The sequence below is a fragment of the Rhinopithecus roxellana genome, chromosome 20 (genome assembly GCF_007565055.1).
Source record: "Rhinopithecus roxellana isolate Shanxi Qingling chromosome 20, ASM756505v1, whole genome shotgun sequence".
Lineage (NCBI taxonomy): Eukaryota > Metazoa > Chordata > Mammalia > Primates > Cercopithecidae > Rhinopithecus > Rhinopithecus roxellana.
Window position 1 is genome coordinate 76,510,498 of NC_044568.1, and position 15,346 is coordinate 76,525,843.

General features: G+C 46.8%; 1 protein-coding gene across 1 annotated transcript in view; it reads left to right on the top strand.

The window, feature by feature from the left end:
- Window positions 1–1,065: 1,065 nt before the first annotated feature.
- C20H16orf72 (chromosome 20 C16orf72 homolog) overlaps window positions 1,066–15,346 on the top strand; it is a 29,751-nt gene continuing 15,470 nt past the window's right edge. The window contains exons 1-3 of the mRNA XM_010361151.2: window positions 1,066–2,004; window positions 2,645–2,725; window positions 13,563–13,838. Coding sequence (XP_010359453.1) covers window positions 1,779–2,004; window positions 2,645–2,725; window positions 13,563–13,838 — 583 coding nt within the window. The 5' untranslated portion in view covers window positions 1,066–1,778. The remainder of the gene's footprint in view (window positions 2,005–2,644; window positions 2,726–13,562; window positions 13,839–15,346) is intronic.

Sequence of the window (15,346 nt, forward strand, 5' to 3'; positions counted from 1 at the left end):
TTCTTGCAAAGCTGCCTTGCTCTGTGCAAGCGCACTATCGCAGGCTGCGGGCAACACTGCACCTGGCCGGCCCCCTCCGCGGCTCCAGGCCGGCTGGTCCTGCCGTGGGCATGTAGGTGGGGATGGTGGGTTTTGCCTCTATGCGGTCACCGCCTGTCTGCGTCGCTGCCTTCTCCCGGGTCTCAGATCCGGGAGAAAGCCCCGGTAGGGGAGGGGGGCGCGCAGCCGCAGGGGCGCCCGGCTGTTGCGCGCTACTGGGGAGCAGGGGCGGGCACCGCGCTCTGCACCGCCATGCGGGTTCCGGCCGGGGGAGGCAGTGGCCGGTGCGTGACGCGGGGCGTGCACGTGGCCCAGGAGTGTGCTTTTCGGGACAGGTGCGGAGGCCGCCGAGCGCGCGAAGGCGCAGACGCGTGCGGGCACCCGGCAGCCTGGGCAGTCGGGTTATCCTCGGCTCCGTGGGCGGCTGCCTCTTGTCCACCAGGAAGGCGCGACGTCCTCGGGGACGCCAGGGCGGAGGGGCAGCTGAGCCGACTTCGCAACTCTTAAGTTTTTCTTTGGCGCTGTTGCTCGATTTGCCCGTATAATAAATGGGACTCTGGGCCGGGCGCGGTGGCTCAAGCCTGTAATCCCAGCGCCTTGGGAGGCCGAGGCGGGGGCGGGGGGGATTGCTTGAGGCCAGCAGTCTAGACCTCGACAACGTAACAAGACTCCTTCTCAAAGAAAAAAAATAAAGTGGGGGGGGGCACTCAAGAATAGGAAAGTGCTTTGCAAACTTGGACACGAGTCGGGCGTTTTATTCACTTTCCCTACTCCCCCTTCTATCTTTGGGAGCCCCAGGGACTGGAGTAAGCACGATACCACCCACTACACCTCTCAATGCCCGCGGCACAGTAGCCGCACTCGATTTTGCATCCCCCAGGGCCTGTAAACGCCGGAAAAGCTCCCGCGGGGTGCGGTCGCTGGGCCTGGTCACGTGATCCCCACTCGGCGCCCCAGAGCTCGGGGCAGCGAGCAAGTGCGCATGCGCATCCCTTCAAGCTCTTCCTCCCCACCCCCACCCGCTCCCTTGGCTCGGACGCAACCACTGTCAGGTCCTCCCCCTCCTCCCTCTTCATCCTTCCTGACATTCACTCCCTCCCCCCAGCCAATTGGTTACGTCAGGCAGACAGGCCGAAGAACCAATCACGGTGCTGTGCTCAGAAGCCGGCACGCGGAACCGGTCGGATCCGCCTAATAGGGGCCCTTGGAGCGGCCACGCCCCAACCGGGCAGGGGAGCTCGGGCCCAGTGGGCGGTGCTTCTCCAGTCAGCATGTGGGCGGGGTAGGGCGGGGACCAGCAGCCGCAGAGGCGTCCTTCGCGGCGGCGACGACGACGTTGCTCAGTCTTTGGGGTGGGCTCAGCGGTGTAGGCCGGGCTGCGCGGAGGGCTCGGCGGTCAGCGGCGGCGGCGGCAGTTGGGAGGCCGCAGCGTCATGGGGGAGCGTTAGACAGGCTGCGGCGGGCGAGGCGAGGGGCGGCAGCGGTCATCTGGTCCGCGGCGACCTCGGCGGGGCCCCGGGGTGGGAAGGCCTGGGGCGGGGGTCGTCCCTGGTTGCACGGGGCCGCGGGGCGGGGCTCGCCGGCCGTCGGGGTGCAGGAGGCCTGGGCCGCTGAGAGGAGGAGGCGCCGCCGGCCGCCGGGCCCTGCCGCCGGGCCGCTTGACGACGACGCTCCCGCGGGGGCCCCGCCTGAGGAGGACGCGGCGGCGGCGGCGGCGAGGCCGCGGGAGGCCGCGGAGGATGGAGGAGCGGAAGGAGGAGGGCGAGGCCGAGATCCAGGAGCACGGGCCCGAGCACTGGTTCTCCAAGTGGGAGCGGCAGTGCCTGGCCGAGGCCGAGCAGGACGAGCAGCTGCCCCCCGAGCTGCAGGAGGAGGCAGCGGCCGCCGCGCAGCCCGAACACAAGCAGCAGAAGCTGTGGCACCTCTTCCAGAACTCGGCCACCGCCGTGGCCCAGCTCTACAAAGGTGAGGCCGCCGCCGCCATCTTGGTGCCGCTTGGCCGCCCCCGCCTGGGCCGGGCCCTGTCGGCTCGGCTGCCGCTTCGGGGGGCCGTTACTGCGGCGGCCCAGGGGGTCCCGTCCGGTGGCGCCGCGGCTCTGCCGCCCCCTCCCCGCAAGATGGCGCCGTGGGAGGGAGGCCCGGGGTTGGGGGGGGGCAGGCCAGGGCCGGCGTGGGGGGAGCCCCGCTTTGCGGTCGTCCGAGGCTCCCCGCTCTCCGGGCCCGGCCGCCCGGTGTCCCCTTCGGCCCGGAGACGGGAGGGGAGGAGCCCCCGTCACAAAATGGCGAAGGGAGACGGCGGGGCGGCCCCATTGTGCCCTGAGCCGGCCACGGGGCGGGGACTGCGAGGGGGGCGCTTCCCTGCGCCGCGACTTGTCCCTGATCTGTGACCCTGAGCCCTGCGGCATCCCCTTCTCCCCGCCGCGACCCCCCTGCCCCCCGGTCCTCACACTGGGTTTGGGATCCCGAAACCCTTGAACAAAATGGCGAAACCTAATATGGCCGTTCCGGAGTGATTGACGCCCAAATAACATTCTTGTTCTGTTTCTTTTTCTATGTGTGTTTCCTTTTTCTTTCTTTCTTTTTTTTTTTTTGGCTTACTTTTCAGACCGAGTGTGTCAGCAGCCAGGACTTTCTCTCTGGGTCCCCTTCCAAAACGCAGCCACCGCCGTCACCAACCTCTACAAAGGTAAAGATAACCTTGCTGCATTGCCGATTCAGGGAAGGGCCGCCTGCGTCAGGGTGTCTCCCCTGCGTTCCAAGTGTGTTTTCTGCTCCCCAGCCCAGCTGCTAACCTTGAATACCTTGCAACTTGAGTATCCCGGCGGTGCTCTAGCTAGATCCACCGGAGGCAATTTTGACAGCCCCCGGGACAGATGGCAACGCCTGGGGACGTTTTTGGTTGTCTTCTCCTAGAGGGGGCTGTTGTTGACACCCAGTGGATAGAGGCTGCTGAAAGTCCTGCAGTGCCCAAGATAACACCCCCGGCCCCTCAGCGAAGAATTAATTATCCTGTCCCTAAAGTCAGTAGTGCTCAGGTTGAGAAGCCTTGAGCTGGGAGACGCTGAGCCTTGCTTCCCACTGGAAAAGACATTGAGGGAAGAAAAGAGTTGATGTTTTTTGTGCTACAGTCGGAGGTGGGACGAACTGTATGGAAAAAATTCTTGAGTTAGGCATTTGAGAACGTGGCAGTCTATGTAGTTTTGAAGTGCTTGAAAGCTTGCTAATCGGTCATCTGCGTGCATGTTAACGTGCTGCTCTTTTCTAGCATTTCATCAAGTGTTTTCTGTCAAAACGATCCTATGTCTTATGAGTTGCTGGCAGGAATTCTGTTGAGGGTTTTGAGTTGATAGATTTGTGTTTTATGGTGGTTCCTTTCTGGAGTTAATCCACCCTTTGTGATGACATGAAGATACGTAAGTAAACATTCTTGCCCATTGTGCTTTCTTGGTAACGGTGGGTTTAGGTTTTGTGCCTTACTGATTTTGAAGACTGAGAAATTTGGGGTTGATTTTTTTTTTTTTTTGGCAAGGTTTTTATGGAAAAAGGATTATGACTTTGTTAATCTTAAGAAAAACGTAATTAAATGCTTTCAAACTTTTAAGAGTTGCTCAGAACAGTGATGGAATTTTGTGCATTTCAAAAATACCGGCATAGGTTGAAACGGGCTATGAAGCTGCTGCGTGACTCTCAAGTTTTAATTTTTGCGTAAGAATGTGCAAATGGCCACTGCATCTTGTGGAAAAATATTTCTTATTGTGAGATTTCTTGTGTAGACTACGGTTTTTTGGGACAGTAATTTGAGAACTGGTAACAAAGTGGTGAAAAGGAACGCTAACTTTAGGGAATGAGGAACTGTAATACTTCTAGTCCAGTCTTACTGAAAAAAGGGAACATGGTTAAATAGTGCTCCAGTGGTTGGCTTTGATTTTGTATAGCTGTTTCTTAAATTGTGACTGAGTAAATTGCTTCAACATCTGTAGTGCTTGACGGTCTTGAACATTTTGAAATGGCTCTTGGTTTTGTCCAAAAAGGGAATTTTGAAATAATATTTAATTTAAAAAAAGGTTTCTTGGAGTGTAATTTACATACGGTAAAATCACCGTTTTAGAATGTATACTTCGTTTTTTTTTTTTTTAAAACAAGTAGAATATATCTATCACCCCCACTCCAGCCCGTGGCAGTCACTGATTTGATTGCTGTTTTTTCTTCTCTATCATGTCCTCAATAGAACCGTGCAGTCCTTATAGCCTGTTGTGTCTGGCTTGTTCCACTTACTGTAAGATTCACCCATCGAGTTCGCATTGCAGGTGTGCATAGTTCAGTGCCTTTTAATTGGCGAGTATTGCTCTGTGGTGTGGCAGTACCATGATTTATTCTTTTGCTCTTGTTGATGCTGCTTTGTTCTTGAAGGGGAAGGCAACACATTTTTAGTGTTTTTATGTGCCAGATTCTCAGCCTAGGCCATATGAAATGTGAGTATCCTCTGGCTTTAGTGCTGTTGGGTGCTTGTAGAATGTGTCCTTTAAGGACTAAGCTAGCAGTTTTCTTTAGTGCTCACTTTTCGTGTAAGATGGATTCAGCATTTGAACTCTGAAATAATCCTTAATTTGATGGCTTCATTTTAAAATGTTTACAATTTGCTAGTTTTCCTGCTCAGAAAACTTAATGAGGAACATTAATTTTATTTTTAGGAAACATCATATATGATTCTTGTATTATTGTAAATGCTAGATTGTCAGTCTGAACTAGTTTTATTTTGTACCTTGTTTCTGTATGATGAAAACACATCTTTTGCCTAATAGAAATGGTAAGTTGTGTCTTGTGGAATTTGATAGTATAATGTTTTCTTATTTGATTCAAGGAGTGTGTGGGTAATACTCTGGATAGCCTCACTTTTTCTTCTTTTCAGGGTGTGGTCTTTGGAGAACAGGCATACAGCTGTAGGAATAATTGGTTGCCTTAAATAGAACCAATAAAATTAGCAAGGTAGTGTCACAAGTGCATACAGCAGTAAGTAGTACTAAATTTAAATGATATTGGTTATAGTTCTGATTAAATATTTAAATATAATTTAAGGGGGTAAAAATTTGGTGGATACTTCTAAGTGGGCAGCAGGCAGCATTCCTGTATTTTGTATAAGTAAGCACTTAATCTGACAAGGTAAAAATTGGTTATTTTGCAGCCTGGGGACAATTTGGCACTCCTACCAGCTTCTTGGTAACTACCAAGAAGTTCATTAGGTTTTTATCTCAATCCTGACCTTCTTAATGAAGGTCAGGATTGAGATAAATACCCAGCAGATGGCCCCTTTTAGTTGTCAGTGGGCTTTTGAGAAGTTGAAAATTCAGTTAATTGGTTTTGTTGGAATGTGGCTAGAAGGATTTGGAAGATAATGTAAATGTAAGTTGAACTTGTCCCTTCAGCAAGGACAGAATTCAATAAAATGGAGTGCGTGGTTTCTTCTGCTGTAGATAGCAGGGTCAGACTTTTCTTCCCCTTTTTGATAAAGGAAGCCAAAATCCTGATTGCTGGTTTTTGATTTGATAAATGCAAAGAGGATGGTGTTTTTTCAATATTCAGTAGTAGTCTTAGATCAGTATATTTTGTGATACCTGGAACTAAAGAAGAGGAGTAAAAAATCATTTTAATCTAGCTAGGGTTGATGTTTACCTGGGAAATAGTTGGCCAAGCGTGCCTGTGCTCCTTACATTGGAGATCCCACTTTCCAGCAACCTGTGTGAGCCCGAGTTTGATTGTACCCCATAGAGCCAATTCTCTAATTGTTCTTTCTCAGCTCTTCATGTTTTTCTTCTTTGATGTTTGTTTTCTTTGCCTCCACATTTTGAAACTGCATTTGTAGCATTAGTTGCATGCAGTCCTGGATATTGCTAAAAGATGTTTCTGGTTATCTTGAACAGCATTTCCCTGAGCATCTGCAGCCTAGCAGTGCTTGCAGAGGGCTAGTGTCATTGTGAGTTGGAGTCTACTGCCACATTGCCTGAGTTCAGATCTTGGCTCTGTTACTTCTTACCTTTATGGTCCTGGGGACAATGAAGCCAGGTGTTACTTCATCATTGTGCTCCTTGACTTAATTTAAATAGGGATAACTACCACAGATTCTAGTACAGGCTCTTAGCTTTGTGCCTGGCATAGTGAGTGCTCTGGCATTCATTGTGTTGGTCAAGTTTTAAGTATTTTTTGGATATTTCTCAATGTGGGCAGGGCTTAAAACGAAGGGAAGTAATAATAGTTTCTTTTCTTTTTTCCTTGTGTTGGAATAAACTCTGGTGTGTACTTCCTTCTTCATCTTTTTTCCCTAAATGGAGTAAATGTAAGTAGAATTGACAGGAAAAATAGTCTGATGCCCTTAAGTCCTGATTTTGGATACATCTTGATGCCAAGCCCTCTTTATATGTCTCACCTCATTGTGGCCATTTTGGACTCGTGACCTAAAGGAGAACTGAGCATAACTGTAAATGTGTGAGCCAAGTGGCAGGTGACTTAGAAACAAATGGCCAGAAATCATATTCTACCTGGAGACTGGTGGAGCTGGTTTGTGACTCACTTGGCTGCAAAAAATTATTACTGAGTTTGAGACTTTGTTCAAAATACCTTAGTGTGGATTATAGTGAGAAACCCTGAGCATTATACTTTTCATACCTGTAATCCCAGCACTTTGGGAGGCTGAGGCAGGAGGATTGCTTGGGGGAATATAGTGAGATCCTGTGTCTTAAAAATTTTTTTTTAATTTAAATATAATTTAAGGGGGGGAATTTTTAATTTAAAAAAATTTTTAGCTTTGTCAGAAGCAGTAGCTTCAGTTATTCGTAATACTGTTTGTAGATTGTAGATTTTTACAGAAGACTGCTTTTTTTGTGTGTAGCTCTTATTTTTTTCCTTTTTTTTTTTGAGACGAAGTCTCGCTCTTGTCCCCCAGACTGGAGTGCAATGGCGTGATCTCGGCTCACTGCAATCTCTGCCTCCTGGGTTCAAGCGATTCTCCTGCCTCAGCCTCCCGAGTAACTGGGATTACAGGTGCCTGCCACCACACCAGGCTAATGTTTGTATTTTTTTTTTTTTTTTTTGAGACAGAGTCCTGCTCTGTCGCCCAGGCTGGAGTGCAGTGGCGCCATCTCTGCTCACTGCCATTCTCCTGCCCAGCCTCCCAAGTAGCTGGGACTACAGGCGCCTGCCGCCACGCCCATTTTTTTGTATTTTTAGTGGAGATGGGGTTTCACTGTGTTAGTCAGGATGGTCTTGATCTCCTGACCTCGTTATTCCCCCGCCTTGGCCTCCCAAAGTGCTGGGATTATAGGCGTGAGCCACCGCGCCCGGCCTAATTTTTGTATTTTTAGTAGAGATGAGGTTTCACTGTTTTGGGACAGGCTGGTCTCGAACTCCTGACCTCAGGTGATCCGCCCGCCTTGGCCTCCCAAAATGCTGGGATTAGGGGCAGACATGAGCCACTGCCCTTGGCTCCTTTTTTTCTTTTCTTTTCTTTTTTTTTTTTTTTGGAGACAGGGTCTCATTCTGTCACCCAGGTGGGAGTGCAGTTGTGCTGTCTCGGCTCACTGCACCCTCCACCTTCCAGGCTCAAGTGATCCTCCCACCTCAGTCACTGAGTAGCTGGAACCACAGGCACCCACCACCATGCCCAGCTAAGTTTTTGTAGTAGGGATGAGGTTTTGCCATATTGCCCAGGCTGGTCTCCTGAGCTCAGACGATCCACCTGTCTCAGCTTCCCAAAGTGCTGGGATTACAGCTGTAAGCCACCATACCCACCCTGTGCGTACTTTTTCTGTGAAAGGATATGTTGGTTGCAAGTATCAGAAAACACAAGTTGGGCTGGCTTTAGCTGTATGGACATGTACTGGACCCTTTGACTTAAAAGGCCACAGCAGGATTGGCTTAATTGAGCGGCCCAGGCTCCCCTACTCTGTTCTCCCCGTGTGTGCACTAGCATGCTTTGTCATCAGGCTGGCTTCATTATGTTGGCAGAATGGCTTGTGGCTCACGTCTTAGGGCCACTCAGTGAAGCTTAGAAGAGCCTAAAAATGACTTCTGTCATCTCTTGGCCATAAGGGGTCACTTGCTTACCCACAGCCATTAATAGGGGTACATAGGGTTATGCAGATGAGTTGAAGGGTAAGCCACAACCCCTTAAGCAAATGTGGAGGGAGTTTTTCTCAGAACATGGTTGCTATCTAAACAAAAACTTGGAGTGCTTTTAGAAAAGGGAGGACAAGGATTGGATGCCAGGCAGGCAACAAACAGTGGTTATTAAGATTCTTCCCCTGGGCTGGGCGCGGTGGCTCACACCTGTAGTCCCAGCACTTTGGGAGGCCAAGGTGGGCAGATCACCTGAGGTCGGGGGTTCAGGACCAGCCTGACCCATATGGAGATACCCCATCTCTACTAAAAATACGAAATTAGCCGGGCGTGGTGGCTCATGCCTGTAATCCCAGTTACTTGGGAGGCTGAGGCAGAAGAAACACTTGAACCCGAGAGGCAGAGGTTGTGGCGAGCCGAGATCGTGCCATTGCACTCCTGCCTGGGTGACGAGCGAAACTCCATCACCAAAAAAAAAAAAAAAAAAAAAATTATCCCCCTGGTTCCTGGTCCTTTGTTTTGTGTGCTAGGTGGAGATTAGGTAAATATGTAAGTAACTAGGAGGTATGCTTACTTTTGGATAACACTTCCTTAGGGAATACGATTGGAAAGTGTTTTATTTTGACTGTCCCTTAAATTGTTACATTCCTGAAGAAACATTACGTTGTCTTTACTGGTTGGAGTGCCATGGCTCATACCTGTAGTCCCAGCACTTGAGGCTGAGGGGAGAGGATCTCTTGAGGCTAGGAGTTTGAGATCAGCCTGGGCAACATAGTAAGACCCTGCCTCTACCCTTTCCCCCAAAAAAGAATAAAATACTTTTCTGTGTGGTGCAATCTAGACTAGTGCAAATCTAATTCTTAGGTTGAAATCTCATGTAGTCAGTAGTATTTCTTCAGAAGTGTTGTTTTGGTGTAGCATTGTGCTCTTACGGTTTGTAGGTTGTCTGTGATTGAGAGATGGCTTCTCATTTGAGGAAGAGATAGGTCATAGAAGGAACTCTGTCACTGAACTTTGGACACAAGGCCCTTTGAACTTCAGTTCCTTGTTATAAACTTGAGATACCTGCTCTAATTCACATGAAGTTTTGTGTGTATCAAAAAGCTGTAAGTAGTGTAATCAGATAAATTTTATTCAGTCACATAAGAAAATTATGCATTTGGTCTTCAGAATCAATATAATTATTTGCCCTCTGCCGCCACCCCAGCCCATTGTGATGGGAGTATTTGTCTTCTAAAATCTGTTGGATTCAGTTTCACATGCTTATATAAAAGCATTTAAAAAAAATAAAAGAAAATATGGGATACCTACTATGACTGGTGTGTGAATCAGTTCGTTTTCTTTTCTTTTGAGATGGAGTCTTGCTCTGTCACCCAGCCTGGAGTGCTGCGGTGCAGTCTTGGCTCACTGCAACCTCTACCTCACAGGCTCAAGTGATTCTTCTGCCTCAGCCTCCCAGCTAGCTGGGATTACAGGTGCCTGCCGCTATGCCTGGCTTATTTTTATGTTTTGAGTAGAGATGAGGTTTCACCATGTTGGCCATGCTGATCTCGAACTCCTGGCCTCAAGTGATCCGCCCACCTCAACCTCCCAAAAGTGCTGGGGTTATGTGTATGAACCACCGAGCCACGCCTGCCCAGTTCCTTTTTTGAATAGGGAAATGAATGTGTTGTGGTTAAAGGTTAGATTGACATTTCAGTGTCTTTGGAGTTTGCCTAACCTTCACATATGTGGCTCTTTTCCACAGTGACTTTGGTTTCGGGAAAATAATGTTGGACACAAGACTGGCCACGGTTTCTGTGCTCTGTTTTTCTGGAATAGGTACCCGAAAGCCCACGCTTCTAGAACTGGGGCGTGCTCAGAGCAGTGTTTGAGAGCCGTCAAGAGGCCATGTGTGTGTGTGAGAGAGATTATCCACTGGACAGTAGTTTGTCCTGGGATTACGTTAAAATGTAGTCATGCCTAACATTATCCAGTAAGCATGCAGGTCTCCTAATTAGCCCAAGGTATGAGAAAGATTTATTTTCAATCAGGTAACTATTTAAAAAGAGCTCTATTTTAAATACTTCACGATGTACATGAGACTTTAACTGAGGTTGGGTTTGAGTGGTAAGGCAATTGGACTTGGTTTTCAGAATATAGTGTTAATAGTATAAAACTACATTATGGCCAGGCGCGGTGGCTCAAGCCTGTAATCCCAGCACTTTGGGAGGCCGAGACGGGCGGGTCACGAGGTCAGGAGATCAAGACCATCCTGGCTAACACGGTGAAACCCCGTCTCTACTAAAAAAATACAAAAATCTAGCCGGGCGAGGTGGCGGGCACCTGTAGTCCCAGCTACTCGGGAGGCTGAGGCAGGAGAATGGCGTGAACCCGGGAGGCGGAGCTTGCGGCGAGCTGAGATCCGGCCACTGCACTCCAGTCCAGGCGACAGAGCGAGACTCCGCCTCAAAAAAAAAAAAAAAAAAAAAAAAAAAAACTACATTATGCCCCGGTGGTGCAAAAACACACCTAAAACCTTAAATGTTGTATCTGCTTTTCTCTTCTAGGACCTTCTAGTCTGTAAGTGTAGTGTTTGCAAAATGCATTACTTTTAGTGTACTCACAGTCAGTTCTAATGTTGAGACTTGGTCATCTCAGAATTTTTGAGGTGAAATAATTGTCAGTTGCATAATTTTTTAAAGAGGTTCACAACTTGTTACATAACTGTCTTAGATCTAAGCCAGGCTACTAGTGATTATTGAGTATTCCCAGTGTTCAAATCTGTGATGAAACCATTAGTCCCTTGCTGATCTGACTGTTGGACTTCTTGTGTCTTCAATCAAAACAAACCAAAACCTGGCCAAGCTCTTCCCAGGATAGTTTTCTTTTTTTTTTTTTTAAACCACCTCACGTGACCCCTTCCCTTTGGCCCTTGAGTTTTGTATCAAGTTTAGCTTCTCTTTTTTTGCTCTCTGGTTTGGCAGGTGTATGTTTACATGCCTACTTCATTTTTCTTTCTTCCTTTTTTTTTTTTGAGACAGAGTCTTATTCTTTCACCCAGGCTGGAGTGAAGTGGCACACTCTCGGCTCACTGCCACCTCCGCCTCCCGGGTTCAAGTGATTCTCCTGCCTCAGCCTCCAGAGTAGCTGGGATTACAGGTGCCCGCCACCACGCCCGGCTACTTTTTGTGTTTTTAGTAGAGATGGGGTTTTGCCATGTTGGCCAGGCTGGTCTCGAACTCCTGACTTCAGGTGATCCACCTGCCTTGCTAGGATTTACAGGCATGAGCCACCACGCCCGGTCATCTTTCTTTGCACTCTCCAAGCCTGCTTCAGACTTGTTTCTTGTATCCCTTTTACTATGCTTCAGACTTTTTTCCTCTGTTTCTCCAGGTCTGGGCTTACCCCCATTTGGCTTTTGAAGAATAAAATTTCCTTGTTCTCTTCAGAAACAGAAACTTCTTCATTTATAAGCTTGATTAAAAGCAATTCTTCTAGGTAGGATAGGTTTAAAAACCTGATTGCTTCTAGGTTAACACATTTTACATTTATCCTTTATGTGGTCTGATAAGATAAGTTTTAGTTGCTCAGTGACTTGGTTTCTCAATGCCTCCAGCTCTTTCAGAATCATTTAAGTTTTGGGTACAGCATTACAAAGTCATCTTTAGGTTTGCCCACCCATTTAGGGTTGGCTCATCTAACTCTTTTCCTAAAGAGATGGGAAAGTGGTGATTGTCTCTAATGCTATTTATATTCAAAATGGTGGAGTCCTTGCTTTGTTTATGAAGAAGTGAGAAATCAAGATGATTGATTCACATTATACCAGTAGTGAGACACTGGGGAAGTTACTTCACTCTTGAGCTGCTTTTTATGTTTGTAAAATAAAAAGTTGTGATGGAGAAGATATGAATGCACTCTATAGCATATCAGGTTTCCAAATTGATGTTGAATTCTAGTCCTGGTCCTTTTTATTTTGAAGTCTTTTTTCTTTTTAACATCCCAGGTCCTACTTTGATTATTTTTTTAAGAGAAAAGATCTGTGGACAATATCCTTGTTTTTCTTTCTTCAGCAATAAAGACTGTCATCTGCCAAAGAGTCGGCCTTATTATAAAGTTCTGGTTGTTCTGCTGCCCTCTTGACATTTTCTTTAATAGTGCAAATTCACCTTGGGATCCTCTGTGATGTCTGGATGATTGTCGTTTTTTTTTTTTCTGAAACACAGCTTTACATTGTTTGACTGTTGCCCATCCTTTCAGAGTCTACTGTAGACGTAGCAGACAAGAAATTAAAGCCGCCGGGTGCAGTGGCTCACGCCTGTAATCCGAGCATTTTGGGAGGCTGAGGTGGGCGGATCATGAGATCAGGAGTTCAAGACCAGCCTGACCAACATGGTGAAGCCCGGTCTCTACTAAAAATACAAAAATTAGCCAGGTGTGGAGGCGTGCACCTGTAATCCCAGCTGTTCAGGAGGCTGAGGCAGGAGAACCCGGGAGGCAGAGGTTGCAGTGAGCCAAGATCGAGGCACTGCACTACAGCCTGGGCGACAGACTCCGTCTTAAAAAATAAAATAAAATGAAATAATCAAAGCCGGGAAAAGTAATAGAGAAATGTACACAGTGTTGTTGCTTTTACAAAAAGTTCAAGGATAAAGTAAAGATGTTGGTTAATGCTGTTAAAGACATACTGGTGATTTTCTGCTGGCACAGCAGCTCAATTAAAAATAAATTGCAGTGACTTAAATTTTCAAATATTTTTTTAACTAGATGAAACCACTAAAAGGTAGGGATCATTTTACCAAAACCCAGGTGGAGTATACACAAAGAATCAAGTCTGGGAGATCTATTGGGAATGGTTGAGTTACAGGAAGCTGTTGGGAACTGGAAGGAGAATGAGAATATACCCAGGGAAATAAATAAAGGTTTTTGTTTCCACCATGCTATTTGGTTTTAGTGTTGAGCCGTCAATCAGAATTAATTTTTCCTTGTAAAACGTTTGTTGCTGTCTTCAGCTCGTTCCTGAATCTTGGTGCTGAATCTGTCAGTAGGAGTGCATCTCCACAATGATGTGGTAAATGCAGATGAGCGTGGCCTGAGGCATGTGCAATACTTAGACCTATCTGTTGAATGATGTGATGCAAGTTATTTTAGGTAGTTCCATTACAGATAACTAATCTGTTTCTGTTAAAAAATTTTTTTTAACAAGACAAGCTCCAGGACCGTGTTAAGTAAACGCTGAATTTAGACCATTAACATTAAATGTTATATATAACATTTTCATTATGACTGAAATCATTTCAGTTTATATTACCGATATAGAGGCCACATCATGGTATTCACTTTGGTTAGCTTGTGAAATGGTTTTCTTTAGGAGGGAATACAATTTGACTCTTAATGATAATGATACATGTTTTCTTTTTCTTTATTTCTAACAGAAAGCGTGGATACCCATCAACGAAGTTTTGATATTGGAATTCAGATTGGCTATCAGCGACGCAATAAGGATGTGTTGGCTTGGGTTAAAAAACGCAGAAGAACTATTCGTAGAGAAGATTTGATCAGCTTCCTGTGTGGAAAAGTTCCTCCACCACGAAACTCTAGAGCTCCCCCAAGACTGACTGTAGTGTCCCCTAACCGAGCTACTTCAACGGAAACTAGCTCATCTGTAGAGACTGATTTGCAACCCTTCCGGGAAGCCATAGCTCTGCATGGTAAAGCCGTTTAAACATATTTCTTTGGAAAAATGGTTAAGAGGGTGCCTGTGGACCCATTTTTCACTTTTAGGTTTAGGTCCAGATATGCTGTTTTTTGTCTATTACAGTAAACAGCTTGCTCTAGAATTGTTTACTAGAATGTAAGCTAAGAACTTACATGGGCGATTTCTGTCAGCTAACCCATCCTAGAAAATGTTTTTAGAAAGTTAGTTTGAGCTTATTGGTGTTAAAATGACATATCTTTCTGCAGCGTTGATTAGAACTTACCGCTTTACACTTATGTGTTGTACATGTTTTTCTCCTCTTCTGAAGTCAAAGAGGAAGTTCTTGTGTCTTAAGAATTCTGTTATATTTCTAATGGTCCATGACAGGCAAGTAAGGTGGGAGATTGTTGGGTTAGTTCTCATGGGACCTGGGACCTCCCTTGACACCTTTCTTACTTGCTCTGCTATAGATGGTGGGAGAGGATGGATGTAAGACTCGACCTTCTGCCTATGTCCCTCAGGTTCCTTGCGCTTTAAGAGGCGGGCCCAGCAGAGTGCAGCCAGTGGACAGGTGGATCGCTGTCTCCCCAGACCAGACCTGTCATAAGAAGGCACTCTTGGCTAGGGGATTTTAGTATTGCTGGAGAAACCCAGGGAATGTAGTCAGTGATAAGTCTGTTGTTGCTTGTTGCTCTCTAATACAGACTTCCAAATAGAACTGGGAGAGTTAACCTGTGTGACAGCATTTAATACTGCTTAAGGAGAGAAAGCAACAGAATAATAAGACTTGCTTGAAACCATGGTGAAAACATGGATCACACAGATGGCTAAGCAGGTAGAAGTAATTAGGTCATGAATTATTTTTATGTTTTTTTTTTTTTTTTTGGGGATGGAGTTTCGCTCTTGTGGCCCAGGCTGGAGTGCAGTGGTGTGATTGGCTCACCACACCCTCCGCCTCTGGGTTCAAGCAATTCTCCTGCCTCAAGCTCCTGAGTAGTTGGGATTACAGGCATGCACCACCACGCCTGGTTAATTTTTTAGAGACAGTGTTTCACCATGTTGGTCAGGCTGGTCTCGAACTCCCAACCTCAGGTGATCCACCCACCTCGGCCTCCCAAAATGCTGGGATTACAGGCGTGAGCCACTGCGCCTGGCCGTGAGTCTTGTTGACAGTTAACATTTTTGGGCCTTAGTACAGGTCATCTAAAACAAAGTAACCTGGTAAGGTACTAAGAAATAGTGGGATATAAAGAAACTTTATTGAAGTTGAATCATTGAAACTTTAATACCTGTAGAGATTTTTTTCTCTCCTGCAAACTGTAGTTCTTTCCTGAAACCCCAATGTTGTTTTTTCTGTGATAGTGTTTAGGACAATTAAAAACAAAAACATGAGAAAGTTCAGGTTGTATGGATGCAGTACTTAAGACTGCACACTGTTCCTGATAGAGTGGAGTAGTTAGGCTGTCAGAACTTTGGAAGCTCGGGCAAAAATGGGATTGATCTGTTTCTACTGAATTAGAG